The sequence below is a fragment of the Saccopteryx bilineata genome, chromosome 5 (genome assembly GCF_036850765.1).
Source record: "Saccopteryx bilineata isolate mSacBil1 chromosome 5, mSacBil1_pri_phased_curated, whole genome shotgun sequence".
NCBI classification, from domain to species: Eukaryota; Metazoa; Chordata; class Mammalia; order Chiroptera; family Emballonuridae; genus Saccopteryx; species Saccopteryx bilineata.
Window position 1 is genome coordinate 195,131,262 of NC_089494.1, and position 14,312 is coordinate 195,145,573.

Below are 14,312 nucleotides of genomic sequence, written 5' to 3' on the forward strand. Positions count from 1 at the left end.
TTTCCCTAATTTGGAATTACCTTATTCAAAATTTACAAAGATTATTTCCATGGTCCAGAAGGGCTAAATTATTTCTGTTTTTTTAGTATTACAGCTGCCTTTCCTAGATCAGTAAATGAATTAATAGCCAATTAATAGTATATTGGATATACTAATAGCAGCTTTAACTCTGCAGTGAGCAGGACATATATTCAGGATATGTAATTATTCAAAAGATTAAGGCAAAGCCACAGGCTATTTATGTGTTTACTTGCCACATTCTCCAAAGCAGTTGGCATTTCAGTTGAAGTTATCATGAAGGACGTGACTACTTGAGGTTTCTGTGTAAAGTATTAAAGAATATTTTAATTGTTCTTTTATATTTAGATTTACACTTTTAGCAATATTTTTTCCAAATATATTTTAACATGCATGTACCAAAGGTCACACATTCGGAATCTTTCTTTGAGGGAGTTAAGACTTGGACTGAAGCTTGCCAGTTTGAATTAATTCCCCTCATTCTCTGTGGATATTTACATTGTCCTCTGTTTAGTTCTCCTCTCTCTTTACTTTAAAATCTTGATTTCCCATCACTCACCAAACTTTTACAAAAGGAACCTGGTGGGGTTTTCTTTTATTCTAATCATCACTGGTTGAGTGATTACTGTCACTGCCTTCACTGTCGCTGTCACTGTCACTTCCATTGTTGTTGCCCTTACCAGACTTACTCTTGCTGTCACTCTCATCACTATTGTCCGATGCACTGTCACTGCTGTCGCTGCTGTCACTATTGTCGCTACTGTCACTATCACTGCTGTTGCTACTGTTGCTGCTGTCACTGCTGTCGCTACTGTCACTACTGTCGCTGCTGTCACTGCTGTTGCTACTATCTGATTTGCTGTCACTGCTGTCGCTACTGTCACTGCTGTCACTGCTGTCGCTACTATCTGATTTGCTGTCACTGCTGTTGCTACTGTCACTGGTGTCACTGCTGTCACTACTATCTGATTTGCTGTCACTGCTGTCACTACTGTCACTACTGTCGCTACTGTCACTATCACTGCTGTCGCTACTGTCACTGCTGTCACTACTGTTGCTGCTGTCACTGCTGTCACTGCTATCGCTACTATCTGATTTGCTATCACTGCTGTCGCTGCTGTCACTACTGTCACTGCTGTCGCTACTGTCACTGCTGTCACTACTATCTGATTTGCTGTCACTGCTGTCACTACTATCTGATTTGCTATCACTGCTGTCGCTGCTGTCACTACTGTCGCTGCTGTCACTGCTGTCACTACTATCTGATTTGCTGTCACTGCTGTCGCTACTGTCACTGCTGTCACTACTGTCACTGCTGTCACTACTATCTGATTTGCTGTCACTGCTGTCGCTACTGTCACTGCTGTCACTACTGTCACTGCTGTCACTACTATCTGATTTGCTGTCACTGCTGTCGCTGCTGTCACTACTGTCACTACTGTCGCTACTGTCACTGCTGTCACTACTATCTGATTTGCTGTCACTGCTGTCACTGCTGTCACTACTGTCGCTGCTGTCACTACTGTCACTGCTGTCACTACTATCTGATTTGCTGTCACTGCTGTCACTACTGTCGCTGCTGTCACTACTGTCACTGCTGTCACTACTATCTGATTTGCTGTCACTGCTATCGCTGCTGTCACTGCTGTCGCTGCTGTCACTACTGTCACTGCTGTCGCTACTGTCACTGCTGTCACTACTATCTGATTTGCTGTCACTGCTGTCACTACTATCTGATTTGCTATCACTGCTGTCACTGCTGTCACTGCTGTCGCTGCTGTCACTGCTGTCACTACTGTCACTGCTGTCACTGCTATCTGATTTGCTGTCACTGCTATCGCTGCTGTCACTACTGTCACTGCTGTCGCTACTGTCACTGCTGTCACTACTATCTGATTTGCTGTCACTGCTGTCACTACTGTCGCTGCTGTCACTACTGTCACTGCTGTCACTACTATCTGATTTGCTGTCACTGCTATCGCTGCTGTCACTGCTGTCACTACTGTCACTGCTGTCGCTACTGTCACTGCTGTCACTACTATCTGATTTGCTGTCACTGCTGTCACTACTATCTGATTTGCTATCACTGCTGTCACTGCTGTCGCTGCTGTCACTACTGTCACTGCTGTCACTGCTATCTGATTTGCTGTCACTGCTATCGCTGCTGTCACTACTGTCACTGCTGTCGCTACTGTCACTGCTGTCACTACTATCTGATTTGCTGTCACTGCTATCACTGCTGTCACTGCTGTCACTACTGTCACTGCTGTCGCTACTGTCACTGCTGTCACTACTATCTGATTTGCTGTCACTGCTATCACTGCTGTCACTGCTGTCACTACTGTCACTGCTGTCGCTACTGTCACTGCTGTCACTACTATCTGATTTGCTATCACTGCTGTCACTGCTGTCACTACTGTCACTGCTGTCGCTGCTGTCACTGCTGTCACTGCTGTCACTGCTGTCGCTACTGTCACTGCTGTCACTACTATCTGATTTGCTATCACTGCTGTCACTACTGTCACTGCTGTTGATACTATCTGATTTGCTGTCATTGCTGTCGCTGCTGTCTGATTTATCTTTGCTGCTGTCTGATTTATCTTTGCTGCTGTCTGATTTGCTATCATCACTCCCATTATTACCATTGCCATTACTGTCACTATCATTAGCATCTGATATACTGTAGCTGTCATTGTCATTATCTTTTGATTCATCAGAGTTATAGGATGCATCTTTTCGGCTACTGCTGTTATTGTCACCTTCAGAATTGGCATCATCATTGCCATTAGACTCATCACTGCTATTGGGATCATCTCCTTGTATGGATTCATCATCAAACTCATAACTATCATATCCAGCACTGTTACTCTCACTACCTGTTTGGCCATGTACAACTTTATTTCCAGGTTTTGATTCCTGGCCAGATTTTTGCATAGTGTCAACCTCTCTTTGTGTCTTGACATTTCCATTGCCCATAATCATTCCATGTTGTCCTTTACTCTCTTTGTCAACTTTCCCAGCTTCTTTGGTAATATTGTTTCTGTTGCCGCTGTTGGGACCTTCCATTTCTATTCCCTATGGAATAATTAAAAGAAGAATGGTTAACTAGTGAATGTTATACTGCAAAATTGCATTAGTCTGAGAGAGACTGACTGAAGAAAGTGACCAGGGAAGCATAAGTTTACTTCAGAAACATTATTTTTGTGAAAATGTGCTTTATTCAGTACTTGAAAGTGCTCTAATGTTTAGATTATATAACATCCCATCCACGTTTTTGACTTAGTAGAAACTTTTATAAAATGTTACATGGTGCAACCATTATTTAGCATAAGATTATTCTAGAATTATAACCAAGTTTTCAGAAATGTCTGATATTTAAAATTGTTATATATCAAAGTCTAGTAAGGATTCTGACTTTCCCATCAAGTATTCAAGTAATTTAGGTGCAAAAATACATAATGTATTTATGTGCTACCATTAGTGGAGCAGAGGATAGAATTTAAACTACCATTAAAAAAATCAACTTCACAAACTAACCTTATCTTGACCTTTCCCATTAGAATTTGGCTCTGATTCTTTGGTGATTCCATTTTTCACATCATTGTTTTCTCTGTGGTTGGTTTTCTGGATGTCCTCTATTCTTTGGTTATCATTTTCCTCTGGAATACCATCAGAATCCTCCTCACTTTTGAAGGCATTATCTTCATCCATGTCATGGAGATCTTCTTTGTCTTCAGGGTCATCATCTTCACTACTGATTGAATTTTTATCTAAGCTATTATCATTGTCATCTTCTCTTCTATGACCCTGCTCCTCCTGCCCCTTGCTGTTATCAGCACCCTCTTTTCCATTTCCTGTTTCTTCACCTTCATCATCTCCAGAGCCCTTGTCTTCATCTTCATCTGCTCCATCCCCACTAGGACTCCCATCAGAATTACCTAGACCAGAATCTTCTCTATTGCCAGCTCCACCTTCCCCTGGTGTTACCCCTGCCTCCTCATGACCATTTCTCCCACCTTCTTTGTGAGGTGTTATTCCACTTGTACCATCCTCATTTTTACAGGAATTACCATTTATTTCATCCTCGTGGTGTGTACTGTTACTGCTTCCAGCTACTTGATGTTCATCTTCTTCAACAGCAGTGGTATTCTCACTCTGAGTTGCATCTCCAATATCCTCATTTTTTGAATTCTCATGAGTATTTCCATTAATATTGCTTCCATTTTGTGCTCCAGTATTGTCAATAATGTTTACTTGTTCCCTTATACCAGTGGCTATGGTAGTATCTTCTTTTTGATGTATCCCATCATGACCATATGTTTCTGGTTTTCCTGTGCCCCCATTTGTATCCTCAGAGTTCCCTTCTTCGTTTACTAACATGGGGTGTATAGAAGAACTTTTCCCTCCTACTTCTGTCCACTCAGAGCCATTTGTCCCTACTTTGTAACAATCTTTGGTATACTGTTGCCTTCCCATTTTATTTTCATGCATGGGGACACCACTTCCATTGGTGGCATCATTAGCAACTAATTCATCCTGGAAAAGTAAAAGTTCAAAATAAATTGTGAATATCATCGTGAAGTAACACAAACTGAAAATATGGGCATTAATTTTTTGAAAGGTAATAGATTCTAAAAACATATTAGAAACACATTTTATATTCTATACCTGTATTGGCGCTTTTAATTTTGCTGGAAGATTGAAATTTACAGATTTGCCAACAGCATATTTCTCCAATGGCTTTATTCGAGGAACCTGCCAAAATCAAAAATATTCTTACTTTGTGTACATGCACAGATACACACAACACATCTTTCCCTAAATAAAGAAGAAGAAAATAAAGATACAACATAAAGGCTGAATTATGCTTTAATCAAGTAGAAAAGAAAAATGATTTTTACAGGGCTTATATAGATTTAAATGAGCATACAGATATTTTTTTACAATTGTTTTATTGAAGAATTAACCAAGCCATTTATCTCAATTATAGAAGAGGAACAGCTTTTTCTAAAGATGAAAAGATAGAAGTTTGTTATTTCTGTACAATAAGCTTCTTGCAAAGCATAAAATTCAACCTAAGTATAATCCAGGCCAAAACCCTTAGGAGATTAGTTAGTATAACCAGAGTCAGTGCAGAAGAAAATCAAATAATAAACTATTTCTGTGCTTTTTAGGAGCACATTTGAAAAAGTTGAGAAAATACTCAGCTACATAAATACCAAAGTGTTTGGTATTGTAAAAACATATCAAAATGTTAACCATAGCAGCTGGCTAATAAAATTACAAATATGTAAATTTTCTTAATTTTTCTTTGTTGGTATTTATCTGTCTATTCCAAATTTTCTACAGTGAGCATACAAAAAGTAACTCTCTGAATAAAACATTGATTATCTCCTACATTTTAAAAAAATCCTATTCTTTTTCTATTTTTCTTTCTTGAAAACTTCCTAAACAATATAGGCATTATTGATATTAAAATGAAGCACAGGGCTGACCAGGCAGTGGCACAGTGGATAGAGTGTCAGACTGGGAAGCAGAGGTCCCAGGTTCGAAACCCCAAGGTCACTCACTGGCTTGAGCGCAGGCTCACCAGCTTGAGCGCAGGGTTGCTGGCTTGAGTGTAGGATCATAGACATGACCCCATGGTCACTGGCTTGAGCCCAAAGGTCGCTGGCTTGAGCCCAAAGGTCACTGGTTTGAGAAAGGGGTCCCTAGCTCTGCTGTAACCTGACAGTCAAGGTACATATGAGAAAACAATCAATGGACAGTTATGGTGCCGCAATGAAGAATTGATCATTCTCATCTCTCTCCCTTCCTGTTTGTCTGTCTCTATCTGATCATCTCTCTGACTCTCTCTCTGTGTCTTTTTCACACACACAAAAAAAATGAAGCTCAAAGCACATGAGCAAAGAAAAACAAGTCTTTATGATTTCTGGGCATTAAATGTAAACTGATCTGAATGAATTTTTAAATAAGAATCCTACGGAACATCATGAATTTGATTGGAGATGACTTTGAAGTCATGTTTGGTTTTGTTGAGATCTCAGAGATACCTTGTCAAGTCTTTAACACAAATCTAAATGTTTAGGCTCAGCTTATCAGCAAAGTCTTAAGGAAATACATATACATATGTATTTGATGTTAGATAAAAAGAGGTAGCAAAGTAAAGATGTTTACTGAGGAAGACATACTTACTGGAATGGCCCATGCTGCTGCCCAAATGCAAAAATATACGACTATCTTCATTTTCTTTAGAAATATTAGTTAATGGCTATTTAAAAGAAAAAGAATAGCACAAAATTATTTATAAAGCAAAAGATAATAACTGCATTAGTATATTATTTGGTTTGTAAGCATTTGCCTTTTTCCTGGGCAAGGAGTATTTATTGAGCATAAGAAGGTGGCTGTCAAGATTCCATGTTCCAGAACATACCTAAAGTGGGTGGTCACTAAGATATGTAGGGCATCAGTGGCTTCAGCACCAATGTGGCCACCTAGACTTCTCTGCCTCTGCCGGTGAAGGGGAACAACCATGTAGCCACAAAGTCATAACCATAACTTTGTCTTCCTGCTGTTCTTGATGGTGATAATACCTCTCTTGTCTGAATAGTTTAATCAAATATTAAGCAATTGTGCTAAGATTGGACTTAAAAGATGAAGCACTTATTATATCCTCTATAAATTCATACAATTTGATTAATCAAGAAGGTAAGGGACAGATGTGAGGGAGCCTCAGCTAATGAAAAAACATAAAGTTTAGATTTAGAGACCTGGGTTTGAATTCTATCTTTGCTACCTGATGTGTGAGTTTGACAAATTTAAGCACTTTATTAAGCAGTGTTTCCTCTGTCTGTGATAATAATTTAACCTATACTTGAAGATTCCCCAACTGTCTTAGCAGAAGAATCTTCTCTGAGAAGCCTTGTCCGACCCCATTTCAGAGGGGTTAGGTGTCTCTTTTTTACACCTGGCAGCTCTGCACACCTCACAGGTAGCATCTTACATGTTCCCCTGCCCCACTGAGAGCTCCTCAGACCCAGAAGAATGTCTTGATAATCCTTGTATTACAATACATAGCACAGAAAAAGACAGTTAATGAATATTGTTGATGACTAAATATGTACTTATTAGTATAGCAATACGTGGCACAATCCCGGGTATTTAGCAATCTCTTAATAAATGATAATTATTACGAGGGACTTCTAAACACATGATCCTTTATTTCTGTTAAATTCACATTCAGAAATGGTCTAATATATATACATGTATTTTTTATGCACTGGAACAGGCATGTATTGATATATAGTCTATGTGAATCAAAAACTTAAATTCCTATTCACTGCAAATTGGATTGCTTGATGTAATGAGACCATTACTATGAAAAGGAAAGGAGAGTTTTACTCTTATTTTATGAACTCCCACTATATTTATAGGTTATAATGCTGCATGTTATAAAATAGCTTTAATTAAATTTAATGTTGATAGTGAAAGCATAATAAAACCTCAGCAAACATTAGCTGCCATAACATTATTAGCATTTCTTCACAGGAGAAAGGATACAGTTCTGGAATTACTTGCAGCTGCTTAGCAGAAAGTCAAGACCTCCTTCCAAAATGCTATAGATTAAAAACGAGGCTGAGGTGACCTCAGGACAATTATAATGCAGAGCTCTGGGCATAGTTCAAGGGCAGTTATTCAGTTAGCAGGGTTATACCATACTTTGCAATCCCAAACCTAATTATTATATAGACTCTGAAGAAGGCCAGTCTACACTGTGATTTGGAGGAGTCATAGTGCCCTGGAAAGGAACCTGTATTGAAGGCCAAGGTTATCTGCAGCCCCATTTCTAAACTGCAATCCAGAAATCTGATCACATTAGGTCCCTTTCAGACCCACTCCTGAACAACTGCACAATTCATGATGGTGCTCATCACTGTTTCCACAGGTAGATAAATGGCTCAAAAGACTCCTACATAAATGCCTTTGGTCCTGTCAGCCTGAAAGCAGAGACTTAAGATCTGTCTGAAGCCTCTTCGGATTATTTCATGTATTGTCAGAAATGAGATGAGATTTAGCAATTACCTAGTTATTGGGGGAGGGGGGGTAAGGGAAAGGCAAAGCCTAATTAAAGCCCTGTTTGAATGCCCAAGTTAGATTTCTAAAATCTGAGTTACCTAATTTCTTATCAAAACTAACCAAAGCAACCAGATAATTATCAGATTTCTACCTCAATTTGCCAATTTTTAGCAACATGTCTTTCTTTTTTCAAATGTATCATATTGCAAAATGGAAATCCTTTTTTGAAACAGAAGTCAAGATCTCCAGCTATTCTAAGTAGAAGTGTATCTCCAGCTATTAATATAGCTTTTAATATAGCTTTTAAAACCTTAATGTTAATTAGCAAAAGAAATAATAATTTTTTAGGTCAAATGTTGATTTTTTCTTTTTAGGGACCAAGAAGTTAAATGTAAGCTGAGAATCATTCATTCACTCAACAAACATTTGAAGGCCTAATATGTGTCAAATACTGAGTCCTAGAAACAGACATGAGCCCTGCCCTCATGGAGCTTATCACTGAGTGAATTAGACAGATTTTGAAATAAATGTAACATAATATATTAAATCAAATTCATGTTTATTTCCTAACAGATTCAGTGTTAAAATTTTACTATTTTTAGTATTTAAAAAGATGAAGAGATTGTTTCTTTTCTTTTTTATTCACTCCCACCAAAACTTACATGGCACTGGTCAGCCCCACCCCCCAAAACTGCCTTTAACTAGACTCAAGATTCTTAAAAATTTTTTTCCTGGGTAAAAATAACAGTACTGAAACTTTAATGAATTATACATAAAAGATTCTAATCATTCATTCTGTTGTTAATATATATTTGCTTCACCATATATATATACTCTTTTTATTAACAACTTACATTTTAACACATTGGCTGTGGGGGGAGGAACCTATTCTTCAGTAATGCAATGTTTTTCTAGATGGCATTAGTATTCCTCACCACATAATTTTCCATTATCTTTTAATACAAACCCTTTATTTAACAAGTTAAAAGGGAAGGGGAAACCTAATCACACAGGGTTATTCACTTCATAAAATCTAGTTGACTTCTTTGAAATTCAAATTTCTTTCTAAAGACAAATATTGGTTCTGAGTAAAGAGGGTGTTTCATCTTACCTTAAAAGCCTTCAAAGGGACTTTGAAAATCCAGGATTTCTTATCTTTTCCTTTGAAGACTGAGTGGTACACTGTCCTGGACTTTTGCATGATAATTTTGTACCTGCTGACATTTAAACACAGTTTCATAATTTTCTCAACCAATCAGTGCCTAGGATCCCTGATATAGGGTTATAACATGCCACCATGTCTATGAAACACATAATAACTTCCTCCACTTCCTTCACCTGCTGACATGTATTTGTTCACTGAACCATTCGATTCCAAAGGGACTAGACTTACTTTCTCTTAATTAAATAGCATTTGGGAGGCTGTTTTGCATCTTAAATATAGAGAATCAGTGTAACATATCTGAAAAGAGCCACTTAAACTCTATCACCCTGACATTTCTTGTCTTACTAAGATTGGCAATCTAAGAAAACTCTAGGTTTCTTTAGTAAATATGACTGCCTATTTAAGATCCCTGTCATTCCTGAGGTAGGTATTAAATGTTCTGTGCTATAATTCAAGAAACTGTCCACATGCTACAGCCTTGGCATTGAGCCAAGAGGTGGCTTTAACAATCTATGAATAGTATCTCTGAAATCAGAGAGAATTATGAAATCTCTCTGATCAAACTACTTATGTGAAGTTTTAAAATGTATCAATTTATTATTCAAACTAAGTTTTAAAATGTATACTCAAAATACCAAAACTGTATTATAAGGTAGTTAGAAATGCAAAAGTATGTACAGACAAAAGATTTAGCTGTTAATTATCTCTGTTATCTGTCAGCTGTGGAGGACAAAATAAAAAAACAAGATCGAGTTTCTAGCAGAAACTTGTGGTACCTGAACTCACCATTCCCTCAAACCCCAGACTGTGCTATAATGGAGATAATCTCTAAGCTATTTCTTTAGTTTGTGAGTTCAGAAACTTGACAATCTATGTCTTTTCATGAACTTGTTCAGAATTTTTAGGAATAATCATTTTTATATGTTATAGCAACAAAAGATATGAACCATGTTTGACTGCTAATATCCTACTACCCAACAGTAACACAGAACAACCTCAGAATTTATATATAGGACTATGACAAGGATAGCAGTAAGGTTGAAAGGGCATAAGGAGAATGGAAAGAGGATTTGCTTTGATGCTGTGTTGTCATAGCAAGCACTTTGTTTTTATTTAGACACCATGTTTATGTGGGTGGCTTAAAAGATCTAACCAAGTTTTAAGGAGTCTTAGGTCACTCCTGGGAATAACACAACACCATCATTCACAGAGACACTGGTGGAAGTGAGCAAAACTGAACCTACCTTTCTTATTCTTTAATTTGAATGAGCATGAGTTCTAGTCAGAGATTTCATAATTGATAGAACTAGTAATCAGAAAATCAGTACAAACAAAAAGTTTTAAAAAGAAATGTCAACCAACTTGATCCTAACATTTATTCAACACTTCAACAATAGAAAAATAAGCATTCTTTTCAAACACTTACTAAGATAGACCATATTCTAGGTCCCAAAACAAATCTCAGTAAATCTAAAAAAATTTGAGTCATACAAAGTATGTTTACTGATCACAATAGAATTAAATTAGAAATTAGTAACAGAAAGATCTCTGTAAAACCCAAATATTTGGAAGCTAAATAGCACACTTCTAAGTAATCAATAGGTAAAAGAAGAAACCAAAGGAAAATTCAAAATGTATTGAATTAAATGAAAATGAAAACATAATTTATCAAAATTTCAGGATGTTACTAAGCATTTGTAGGGAGAAATTTATAGCACTAAATGCCTGTATTAGAAAAGAAACGAAAATGTCTGGAAACAATGACTTCACCTTCCACCCTACATAACAACAAAAATAAAAAAAAATTAAATTCAAATTAAGCAAAAAAAGGAAATAGAAAATATCAGAACTGAAATCAATAAAATTTTTTTAATAAATAGAGAATATCAATGAATTCAAAAGCTGTTTTTTATAGAAGCTATAATTATCAATATAAGGAATGAGAGGAAAATACTACAGATTCTACAAACATTAAAAGATTAAAAAGGGAATATTATTAACAATTTTATGCCAATAAATATGATAACTCACATAAAATGGATAAATTGCATAAAACCACCAAAGTTCACTGAAAAAGTAGATGCTTGAATATTGAATAGCCTTATACCTATTAGAAAAATTAAATTTGTAGTTAAAAACCTTCCCTCAAGAGTCTATTTTTATTTTATATTCTCTAAATTTTCCTTTTTAATCTAAGCAGGCAGCATTTCTATTGATAAAAAGTTTTTTTAAGAAGCCTTCCATGAATTTCACAAGGACTCACTTAGACAAAATTTCTATCCACAGATCTTTTTGTACCTTTGGATTTTGCTGAGATGGTTGAAGGGCAATGCTCTAAAACTACTTAGAGTTCCTCTGGTTTGAAAGAGAAGATCTGTGAAGAGAATATTTAATCTCCTGTGAAAGAATATTCAGATATTTTGATAACTTTCCCAGCTTTCAGCACAAGGTTGTAGAATCACTCCTTTTTTCTAGATCATGCTCCCCTTACAACAAATCTCTAAATTTTAGCACCTTTTGCACTTTAAGAGGCAGAGTATTTTCAATATATCATCAGGTCCTGGTTTCTTTCTGTTTAACAGTTCTTCTCTCAATGTATTTCTCTCCTCTTGCATTTTACTGCAAGCCAGGCAGCATCCCCAATACTTTGCTTGGAAATCTCCTGATCTATATATCAAGGTCATTGCTTAAAGTTCTGGTTTGCACATAACTGAAGGACACAATCCAGGTAAGCTTTCTCCTAAGCTTTTTTCCATGCAGCTAACCATCCTCCTTCTTCCACATTCCAGTAATGTCTTCCTCAATCTCTCTGGGACTTCACCAATGGCATCTTTAACATCTGTATTTTTACTAATAGTCTTTTAGCCTCCACCCACTGCCAGATTCCAAAGCCACTTCTATCTTTTAGAAATTTCTTATGGCAGCCCCCCCCCCATTTTCATGTACAAAAATCTGTGTTTATTTTCTATTTTTTTGTTTTTGTGGGTTTGTGTGTGTGTGTGTGTTTGTTTAATTAGGTGAGAAGCAGGGAGGCAGAGACAAACTCCTGCATGTGCACCGACTGGGATCTACCAGGCAAGCCCCTTACTGGGTAATGCTCTGCCCATCTGGACCGCAGCTCCGTTGCTCTGCGACTGAGCTGTTTTAGCACCTGAGACGAGGCCATGAAGCTATCCTCAGCACCTAACTGGGTGCGGGGAGCCAACTTTGCTTGAACTATCCAAACCATGGCTGCAAGAGGGAAAGAGAGACAGAGAGAGCTCGAGAAAGCAAGAAGGGGAAAGGGAGGGGTGGAGAAGTAGATAGTCACTTCTCCTGTGTGCCCTGACTGGGAATCAAACCCAGGACTTCCACATACCATGAGATGTTCTGTCACTGAGCCAACTGGCCAGGGCCTTTCTATTGCTTTCTAAAAAATCACCAAGTGTACCTCCACTTTTAGAGGGTTCATTTGGCTAAATTAGCCTCATCCAAGTACTCTCTGTATCTTAAGATCAACTAAATAGGAAACTTAATTACATCTGTCAAGTCCTTTTTATCACATAACAGGACAAAATCATGAAAATGATACTTCATCACATTTATCCCTTTCTCCCCATAATCAAAGGAGAAGAAATTATAAAAGGGTGCAAGTCACTGAAGGTCATTTAAAAATTTGGCCTACTATACAGTTTCATCGATAATGAAAAAATAGATGAGTGACTTCATGGAGCTGGGAGCCAGGGGTGGAGAGAAGGGTGGAAGGAAGGGATTATAAAAGGGTCATGAAGAAATTTTTGTGGGTACTTCTTACTATCATATTGTGGTGATGGCTTAACAGGTATATATATATATATAGCAAATTATACACCTTACATATGTGCAGTTTATTGTGCATCAATTACACCTTAATAAAGCTATTAAGAAAAAAAAAGTAATTAAACCATTTCAAATCCTGTAAACTAATCAGTTAAAACTACGGTTTTAATACGGGTCCTCAAAAGGAAATATAAACCCCAATTTATTATAGAAACCAAACAACTAAAATTTTCTGGAGTCAGATATCCATACCAATTTAGTAACTAAAAAAGTTATCTAAAAACCCTTCATTAGGATTGTTATTATGTTCTTAAGGAAAGAATCTGGACTGGAATTCTTAACCTAGTGCCTACTCTATTACCATGACTTTGAACAATCTGCCTTCCTGTTTTCTTAAATTTGGATAAACAGTAACTGAGCCAAATGTCAAAACTAAGGCAAGAATAGCAATAGCAGAACTGACACAGAATGAATGTTCTAACTCAAATTATTTCAAGTTGATTCAAACTGATTCACAAATCAGCAGAAGACAAATGAGTAGTGGTTTTCCATGTGGGCAGATGTACAGCATCTCTGACAGGCATCTTTGGTGAAAATTTAAAGGGAAAAAACCTTCAACTCAATTGTCCTTTGAAGGGCAATTAAATTAATATTATATTAATGCCAGTGCAATTGGGAAAAAAGATACAACCTTAGTTTTTGAAAAACAATAACCATAGTTTTTAAATAAATGGTATCCATTTCTTCTAGATTTTTTAATTCTATTTCTCTCAAGTCCACAGTAGGCATAACTTTCTTTGAAATATCTTTATTAAAATGGACATTATAACTAAACTTTAAGTAACAGACATGTCCATTGACCAGTCATAGCTTCTATTGTCTTATTATGACTGAAAACACAACAGTTACTAGACCATTTAGTCTTTTCTTCCATGAAAAATGGAACACTTTGATTTCTCTCCTTTCATGTGCATATATTTTCTTTCAAAATTGTGTCTCGTATTGAGAGCTAGCAGAGAATAATAATTGAGATGAGAGGCTTTGAAATCAGATATGTCTGGGTCAAATCCCCACCAGTCACTTACTGTGTGACCTTAGAAATATAAACTAATCTAAGATTCATTTGCTCCTCTGTAGAATTGTTATAATAGCTAACACTTGTTAAGCATTTATATGTATTCAACAATCTAAGCCTATTAACTCATGCTATCTTTAAAACAGAAATAACACAATTACCTGCACCTTAGAGATGAAA

General features: G+C 36.8%; 1 protein-coding gene across 1 annotated transcript; it reads right to left on the minus strand.

Annotated features, from left to right (window-relative positions):
- Positions 1-618: 618 nt before the first annotated feature.
- On the minus strand, positions 619-6,264 carry DSPP (dentin sialophosphoprotein). Its single transcript, XM_066233782.1, has 4 exons — positions 6,214-6,264; positions 4,687-4,773; positions 3,556-4,554; positions 619-3,093 (listed from the first exon to the last, which is right to left on the minus strand). The coding sequence occupies exons 1-4, from the start codon at positions 6,262-6,264 to the stop codon at positions 619-621; spliced, it is 3,612 nt and encodes a 1,203-aa protein (XP_066089879.1).
- Positions 6,265-14,312: the final 8,048 nt, after the last annotated feature.

What these genes read in the sequence shown, in the direction of transcription:
- DSPP (XM_066233782.1), bottom strand. Translation starts at nt 6,264, where the DNA reads ATGAAGATAGTCGTATATTTTTGCATTTGGGCAGCAGCATGGGCCATT. An exon ending in CAGCAGCATGGGCCATTCCA is followed by an intron (nt 4,774 to 6,213) that starts GTAAGTATGTCT and finishes TGATTTTGGCAG; the next exon opens with GTTCCTCGAATAAAGCCATT. An exon ending in AATTAAAAGCGCCAATACAG is followed by an intron (nt 4,555 to 4,686) that starts GTATAGAATATA and finishes TTACTTTTCCAG; the next exon opens with GATGAATTAGTTGCTAATGA.